This window comes from Malaclemys terrapin, chromosome 1 (genome assembly GCF_027887155.1).
Source record: "Malaclemys terrapin pileata isolate rMalTer1 chromosome 1, rMalTer1.hap1, whole genome shotgun sequence".
NCBI classification, from domain to species: Eukaryota; Metazoa; Chordata; order Testudines; family Emydidae; genus Malaclemys; species Malaclemys terrapin.
This window is the reverse complement of record NC_071505.1, coordinates 347175856-347185050: the sequence shown is the minus strand read 5'-3', so window position 1 is coordinate 347185050 and position 9195 is coordinate 347175856. Positions and strand designations below refer to the sequence as shown.

General features: G+C 48.8%; 1 protein-coding gene across 1 annotated transcript; it reads left to right on the top strand.

Moving 5' to 3' along the window:
- LOC128832167 (olfactory receptor 52I2-like) lies at nt 1-945 on the top strand. The gene is given in 1 exon segment (XM_054019273.1): nt 1-945. A coding segment is annotated over 1 exon segment (903 nt). The 5' UTR covers nt 1-42.
- The last annotated feature ends 8250 nt before the right edge of the window (nt 946-9195 follow it).

Sequence of the window (9195 nt, the reverse complement as noted above, 5' to 3'; positions counted from 1 at the left end):
CCTTCCAACCACACCAGCTCCAGCTCATCATCTTTCAGCCTTATGGGCATCCCAGGGCTGGAAGCTTCCCATGTCTGGATGGGAATCCCTTTCTGTTCAATGTACATCATTGCGCTGCTAGGAAACAGCATGATTCTGATTATTGTCAGGTTAGATCAGACCCTCCATGAACCCATGTACTATTTCCTGTGCATGCTCGCGGCCATCGATTTAGTCATGGCTACTTCCATCGTTCCCAAGATGCTCGGCATATTCTGGCTGAACTCGATGGAGATTGCTTTCGATGCCTGTTTCACGCAGATGTTCTTCGTTCATTCCATCACAGCTGCGGAATCAGGGGTGCTCTTGGCAATGGCCTTTGACAGATATGTCGCCATCTGTTACCCTCTGAGGTACCAGGCCATCTTAACGCGCCAAAAGGTGACACAGATAGGCCTGGCCATTCTGCTGAGAGCTGGCCTTGTCATGACTCCGGTCACCTGGATGATGAAGCGCTAACCCTACTGCGGCTCCAACGTGATTGCCCATTCGTACTGCGAGCACATGGCTGTGGTGAAGCTGGCCTGCGCAGATCCCCGAGCCATCAGTCAGTACTGCGTGGTTGGGCCCACGCTCCTCGTCGGGACTGACACAGCCTTCATCTCCGTGTCTTACGGAATGATCCTTCGAGCTGTCCTGCGGCTTGCCGAGAAGGAAGCGCGCCTCAAGGCCATTGGCACCTGCGGATCCCACCTCTGCGTGATGCTGCTCTATTATCTTCCAGGCATGGCTTCCATATACACACAGAGCTTTGGCCAGGGGGTGGCTCGCTGGACTCAGGTTCTGCTGGCCGACCTCTACCTCACCCTTCCCCCCATGCTAAACCCGGTCATTTACAGCATGAGGACAAAGCAGGTGCAGGACGCAGTGCTGAAGGTCTTTGGGCCCAAGAAGGATCCGGTCTAAGGAGTGTGATCAGTTGTTCACCGGGTCTATTCAGCAAGGAGGCGATTCTGCCAACCTCACTCACACAGCGTAGCCACGACGGAATCACTGGGACTACTGGAGAAGTAAGGAGCGTCTCGACACGAGTGAGCATAGCAGAATCTGACTCAGAATAAGAGGCAGTTTCATCTAATGGTTAGACCACAAGACTGGGTGTCAAGAGATCTAGGCTCTCTTCCTGGCTCTGACACTAATCTGCTGTGTGAACATAAGAATGGCCATACTGGGTCAGACCAAAGGTCCATCCAGCCCAGTATCCTGTCTACCGACAGTGGCCAGTGCCAGGTGTCCCAGAGAGAGTGAACCTAACAGGCAATGATCAAGTGATCTCTCTCGTGCCATGCATCATCACCCTCTGACAAACAGGGGCTAGGGACACCATTCCTTGCCCATCCTGGCTAATAGCCATTAATGGACTTAACCTCCATGAATGTATCCAGTTCTCTTTTAAACCCTGTTATAGTCCTAGCCTTCACAACCTCCTCAGGCAAGGAGTTCCACAGGTTGACTGTGCGCTGTGTGAAGAAGAACTTCCTTTTATTTGTTTTAAACCTGCTGCCCTTTAACATGGGCACATCACTCCACACACACACACCCATTCCGTCCCTCAGTTTCCCCTCTCCACCCTCTGTCTGTCTCGGCTAGTTAGACTGAAAATTCTTTGGAGCAGATAAGTCATACTGTGTCTGTACAGTACCCAGCATAACCAGGCCCTGATCTGGAGTCTCTGCTGCAATACAAACAATGAATAATACTTATCTGCATAATATAAATTACATTTGGAATCCGGAGCAATGCAGAATCGTTCCCTACAGTGTATCTGACAGCTTGTTTAAACCGCTCTAGTTAAGGTCACAGAACAGTGTCCATTGTGATCATCTGTATTCATGGTGCCAGAACTTCAGGGAACATGAACCATTTGCCTGCCACGAGGAGTGGCGTCTGCCTCGAGATGGTTGGGGTTTTTTTGGTGAAGATTTTGACGGACAAGAGTGCAGCCGTGGCTGAGTTTTGAGGGGCTTCCATTAGCAAACTATTAATAAAGGTTTCCATTAGCAAATTATCAGGCTCAGATCTGTTTTGGTGGGTGGGGGGATAATTCAGAAACAGCTGAACTCGTATGCTTGACATTGTCCTGGTTCTGCGCAAGGTACATGACAATATTTGCATTTCAGTAGGCCCCAGAGGCCCCGATCAGGGTCCGCTTGTGCTACGTGTCTGTAACAGGGTCAGCCTCCTCCTGAGGACCCCTCCTAGCCAGGATGGTTCTGCAGTGCCTTGCCTCAGTTTCCCCTTCAGCTCAGGCCCCCTTAAGAACTGCACATCACAGACCAATGGTGATTAAAACTCTCCCTCTCTGGGCATCCAATTTATTTAGTCCCCACACATGGCTCCTCCAGGCCCCAACCCCAGGTCAGTGCTTCTCTCCCCTTGAGCTAGGAGCCCCCAGTCCTTGTTCCCGGAGCTGGGTTCAGTTCGAACTGTCATCTATCCTCCACAGCTTCCAGCTGCAGCTCCCCAGGCTTCTGCCCCACCCAGCGCTCTCAGCCCTCCAAAGCTGGAGTCAACCCCTCGCTCTCCGTCAGACTTCTCCCTTCTATCCCTAGGCTTGGCCTGGCTTTGTTAGTCACATGACCAAAGCCATCTGCCCATCTTGGGAGGTGAGCTGCTCCTGTAGAGGTAGCCGAAGGCCCCGTTTCCGCTTCAAGGACCAGTCACCCTGTGACAATGCCCTACACACCCTTGAGAAGAAAAACAGTCCCTGCCCCAAAGTCCTGACGATCTTAGCACCCCACGAGAGACACTGCATGGACTTTGGCCGTCAAATGCAGATGTTGTGACGGCTGGAAGATAAACGGTGGAACCTGTGCAGAAAGAAGCATTGCTGGCCGCCACGTTGTCCTCCTAAATAATTCCCCTGCCGCCTGGGGGATTGCACCTTTCAGCCACATGCCCTTGAGCTGTCGCTTAGCCACACTGTACAGATTTAGCTCTTTGAACCTTTGCTCACAGCGCCCCCCTCACCCTTAGTCACTTCTGTCGCTCTTCTTGGAGCTGCGTCTACATGTGATACCCAACTGAAGGTGATGGGATTCCTGGAATAGCCACTACTGGGTAAAAGTCACCACTTAAGTCCCATTAAGAACCTGGTGCCTTGGTCTTGTACTGGTCCCTCTGCATCAGGGTGAATGTCACCCCTAGAGAGGAGTTATATCACCCTGCTGCTCTGTGATCGTCTGTCTCATTTGCATGCCACCAAAATATCAGTGAATCTCTTCAGAGCGGTGGCATGATGCAAACTCATGTCTGGCTGAGGCCCACTGATGCCCTGCAGGGGCGGCTCTATGTATTTTGCCATCCCAAGCACGGCAGTCAGGCGGCTTTCGGTGGCATGCCTGCGGGAGGTCCGCTGGTAACGCGGATTCGGCAGCATGCCTGTGGGAGGTCCGCTGGTCCCGCGCCTTCGGCGTACCCGCCGCCAAATTGCCGCCGAAGCCACAGGACCAGCGGACCTCCCGCAGGCATGCCGCCAAAGGCTGCCTGACTGCCACCCTCATGGCGACCAGCAGGCCGCCCCCCGTGGCTTGCCGCCCCAGGCACGCGCTTGATGCGCTGGTGCCTGGAGCCGCCCCTGATACCCTGGCCTGTCCATCAGCCATCCCTGATTCCCAGGTTTTCCCCTCCACTCAATGTGCATTTCAATGTATTGTCCCCCGGATGAAGCATGTTACATTGTCTAAGCTGGATCTTGTGGTAGTTCCTGGCTGCGTTTCCTAGTCACGGAGGTCCGTCTGCAATCACCGGTCAGCTCCGAGTGCACTCACACCCCAGGAACAGAGATGGCAGTTGGGTTTGAACAGAAACACTGGGGGATCTCCGTCAGTGTAACCCTGAAAAACAAGAGAGAGACACCTGCAGAGCTCGAAATTAAAGGAAACAATGGACTGTCATGCAGAAGGGAGAGAGCCAGACACACTGAGGGGAGGTGTGTAGTGTAGCACCAGGTGAGGAGTCAAGGAGTCTTGAGTTTTAATCCCAGCTCGGCAATGGATTTTCTGTGTGACTCAGAGAAATCTCTTAAAAGGAGAATGTCAGGAGTTTAGATAAGACTGTACTGAAGGATAGATAGATAGATAGATAGATAGATAGATAGATGGTGTGGATGGGGAGAGATAGATAGATAGATAGATAGATAGATAGATAGATAGATAGATAGATGGGGGTAGGGAATAGGTGGATACACAACATTTAGATTTTCTGCAAAGTTTTACAAAACTTCATGGCAAAATTATTTATTATTTATTATTTGTGCTGTATTAGCACCCAGAGGCCCCAGTCATAGAGCAGGGCTCTACTGTGTTAGATACCATACAACAAGCCATAATAAACAGACAGTCTGTGCCCTGAGGAACTTCCCATCTAAGTATAAAACCAGAGACAACAGGAGACACCCATTGTCAAGTTTCCTGTCCGCATCACGGCAAAGAAGAGTTTTAAGGAGGTCTTTGAAGGAGAACCACACGGTGGCTTTGTGCATGTTAACTCAATTTGTGCATGTACTTTAATGCAGCAAAATAAATGTTTCCTGGTGTATGTGGGTGGGTAGGTGTGTGTGTGTGTGTGCGCGCGCACGTGTGCAAACACTGAGTTTATGGTGAGTGCAGAGGGTCCAGGAATTAAAGCAGACTAGAAATAAATTCATAAATCTATATTCATGGACCAAGCCAAAGGAAACATAAAAAGCAAACAAACAAATTGCACGCGGGCTGAAGCAGAAATTAGATTTTTTAAATGTTCCCAATTCTTGGTGAGTTTTCACCAATCTGGGTGCATTTTTTTTTTTTAGGACATGATCTCTGGAGTGACAGTCTCTTTGACGGGGGCTCAGTTTCCCCATTTGTAAAAGACGGCTCATCATGCTAGGGCTTGAAGTGAGCTGCAGTGAGTTATTCCAGCACCGCCCGGGGAGAGCAGTTACTCCCTTCCAGAGCTACTTTCAAGCTACAGATATTGGCCTCAAGTCTGAACTGCCCCCGATATGCACTGAGCACAGTGAAGGGACGGAGGTACATCAAATTCAAGGTCGTGGTCCTTGTTCAATGGCCTGCGCCCAGCAACTCTTAAAGATCACCTCAAAGTCTGGGCTGAAGACCATGGTCAACAACTCAACTCCGCTGGCCCAATGGAACGCGCGACATTAAGGGCAAAGCGCAGCAGTGAGGGAGACAGAGCGTTCTTGTGGTCCAACCTGAGACTGTGAAACAGACTCCCCAGAGCTAAGGACCATCCCAAATTTCTCCCCCCTGTGCTCCAAGTGTGCAGTGCATTTCTTTGACCGGCCTCCTCTAACATAAACATGAAAATATGACCACGATAAAACACCCTCCCGCACACACTTCTCCTCCTGGGGAGGGGATGAGAACAAATGTGTGACAGCCGTTAACCTAATGCACTACAGGAAGGAGCTCAGAGACTATGGTGCTGAGCCTGGTGTAAGACACTGAGTAGTGCAAGGGAGCCATTGATATCTCCTCAGTCCTATGGCCGATACAGTTCAGAGCAGCCTCGGGGCTGCTCTAAACACCACCAGTGGAATATGGCCCCAAAGGTCCAGGTCCCCTGCTGGGGATTGCTGGAGCACAGTAACATTCTGACCATGCTCCTTTCCTCCTGTCAAGTCCCCAGTACCCCCCATACCAAGGACTGGGAAAGGGGCCAGGAGTAGGAGCTAGCTACACTGGCTCCATGACACTCAGGGATTCCCCCACTCCTGAGGAATCCCCACATTTTAATCTACTGGTTTTTTGTCTCCTTTGTGCTGCCAGAGTAGCCCAAAAGGACAATATCACAGGAGAGACTCTCAGCCCTTCCAGTTTTGTTGGTTGTGAAGAAAGCTTGGGAGGGTGATGTGATGCAAGCCAGGGCTCAGAGGAGGTGGCTCAGCCAGTAGACCATTGCCAGGAGATCCAAGGTTGAGGTCCTTCGACGGTCACATGCAGGACATCCTTTCATACCCAGCTGCTGGATGGGGAACTCCCTTAGGTCCTGCTCTAGTGTGTGGCTCCTACCTGGCAGACTTTCAGAAGAGAGGGTTTTTTTCTGAGGAAAAGTTACACAGAAAGTTGCAACCAACACCACAATCATTTGCACCACCCCATCCTAGTACTTTCCAGATCCGGGGGCTAGCAAAGCAAAGCAGGGCAGCGAGAACTAATTTAGGGTCAATACCACTTATCCTTCACTGCCTTAGACTAGCACAGTTGGAGAGGCCATAGTCACCAGAGACTCCCATCTGGTGGAGAGATCCCAGAAGATTTAACTGGGGTGAATTATAAAGACTCCTGCAACGGAGTCACGCCCGCACACAGGCAGAGCACCCCCAAAGAGATAAGGAGGGACAGCCACAAGACTCGCACGGAGGTAGGTGACTGTAGGGTTCTTTGGATGGAACGAGGGGAGGCGGGGTGAGAAAGGGTCATTGGAAAGTGCTCTGTTGCCGGGTGACTGAGAGGGAGCTAGGTTAAAGGGCAGTGTTTCTCCCAGGCTTTGCAGACTGAGGTTGCTTCAGCATTTGCGGTGTGTGTGATCTCACAATTAGAGCTAGGCCAAAAACAAACAAAAAAAGCAATTACACTTTGGTGGACATTTTTAATTTATTTTTTCATTTCCCCCCCCACCAAAAATTTTACGATGAAAATGTTTCCATTTTTTTTCAATGACAAATCAAAACCCAAACTAGGAAATACTCCCTGTTTGAAATCTGTTTTCAGTTACAATTTTTGTTTTCAGTAAAAAAAAAAATACTATTTAAAAATAAGAATCAAACATTTTTATCAAAAAAATATTTTTGTATGGAAAATTGAATGTTCAGGTTGCTGTGTCGGGGGTGTTGTTTTTTTCAGCCACAAACCAGAAAATCTGGAGCAAAATGAAAATGTTCTGCAAAAGTCATTTTTCACTGGAAAAATATTTTAACCAAAAAATGTTGACTGGCTTTACTCCCTGTGTGTAGGGAAAACGCGCCCTGCCCTGTGGGAAATCCCAGAATTTACAGCTAATAAGTGATTAGAAATAAGTTCCCGAGATAAGATGTGACATGGAGAATGGCGGGGCAATAGCACTGAAGACTAAAGCATGATTCCGGTTTTTAAAATGAAATGGACCAGATCATTGCTGTTAGAAACCATAATGATAAATTTCAGAGTAGCAGCCGTGTTAGTCTGTATCTGCAAAAAGAACAGGAGTACTTGTGGCACCTTAGAGACTAACAAATTTATTAGAGCATAAGCTTTCGTGGACTACAGCCCACTTCTTCGGATGCATAATGATAAACCTGCCCCAAACAGAGTTTCTGAACTCCAGAAAGAAAGAAGAATCAAAGCTTCTAAATCCCTTGAGGATTTGGCTATTAACCATCTATTTTATGTGGAAAGTGCAGAGATGTGGCGATGGTGGGATTCATTACAACAGCTGGGACGGGTGAATGGATGGAAATGTTCTCATTGCTTATACACCAATGCTAGGAGTCTTGGTAATAAACAAAAGGAATTGGAATTCTTACCAATGAAAAGATATGTGATATAATTGGCATTACTGAAACCTGGAGGGACAGTTTGCATGATGGGAATGTTAAAAACACTGGTTACAACCTGTTTAGCAAGTAAGAGAGGTGGGGGGGGGGGTTATGGTGAAGGTGCTGTATAAATCCATGGTACGCCCACATCTTAAATATGGCGTGCAGATGTGGTCTCCCCATCTCAAAAAATATATTGGAATTGGAAAAGGTATAGAAAAGGGCAACAAAAATGTACAGGGGTGTGGAACGGCTGCAATATGAGGAGAGATTAATAAGATTGGGACTTTTGAGCTTGGAAAAGAGGCGACTAAGAGGCGATATGATTGAAGTCTATAAAATCATGACTGAGGTGGAGAAAGTAGATAAGGAAGTGTTGTTTACTCCTTCTCATAACACAAGAACTAGGGGTCACCAAATGAAATTAATAGCCAGCAGGTTTAAAACAAACAAAAGGAAATATTTTTTCACATAACAAACAGTTAACCTGTGGAACTCTTTGCCAGAGGATGTTGTGAAGGCCAAGACTATAACAGGGTTCAAAAAAGAACTAGATAAATTCATGGAGGATAGGTCCATCAATGTCTATTAGCCAGGATGGGCACGGATGGTGTCCCTAGCCTCTGTTTGCCAGAAGCTGGGAATGAGTGACGGGGATGGATCACTGGATGATGACCTGTTCTGTTCATTCCCTCTGGGGCACCTGGTATTTGCCACTGTCGGAGGACAGGATGCTGGGCTAGATGGACCTTTGGTCTGACCCAGTCTGGCCGTTAGATAGATAGATAGATAGATATCAAACTTTTAATTGTTCACATCCTTGATTATGTTCTTAACTCACAGTTCTGGATGCACCCGCTGTAATTTGCAATGATCAAACAGCTGCAATTCTCTCTGGTTCATTTTGCCATGGACATATCAGGCTAGATTCACCCCTGGCACAACGCACTGCAGTAGCTGTACAGGGGCGTAGGCTGATCAGGGAGTAGCCAGGGCTGTCTGCTGTCTCCAAAACATTATCTTGTGTCCTCAATCCTCATCTTCCTCTTCTTACCTCCGAGCATGGGGTAGGATCCTCGCAGCGGCTCATGGGTCTCCCGATTGCACTTGGTTCATGGAAGGTGACTGGGGAAAGAAGGCAGGGCAGGGAAGTCTCTGTGCCTTACACTCCCCATCGGTCAGTACAATAGCAACTGTGGGCCCCAGCTGAGATCAGGGCCTCACCATGCTAGGAGCTGTACATACACATGTGCATGCTAGAGAGTCCTTGTCCTGAAGAGCTTAGAAAGGAAATAGACAAGACAGACAAAGGGGGGGAAACTCAGGCCCGGAGCAGGGAAGCGACTGGCCCAAGGTGACCCAGCATGTCAGTGGCAGAGCCCAGGGCAGCATTCAGGTCTCCTGACTTGCTGTCCAGTGCCCTCCCTACTAGACCACTGTGCCTCTCCAGACCATTCTGCCAATTTAGGAGCATAACTTAAGGCACCGAGCTTTGAACACTTTGGCCTGAATAAACCAAATGAGCTTGTGCTAGGTTTGAAAAATGTCCAGCGCCCTGAAAAAATCCCAGCCCTTCAATTATTGTATTGCAGGGAAAGAACTTCTGCAAATCAACTGATCCGCACCTGCTGTAGGTC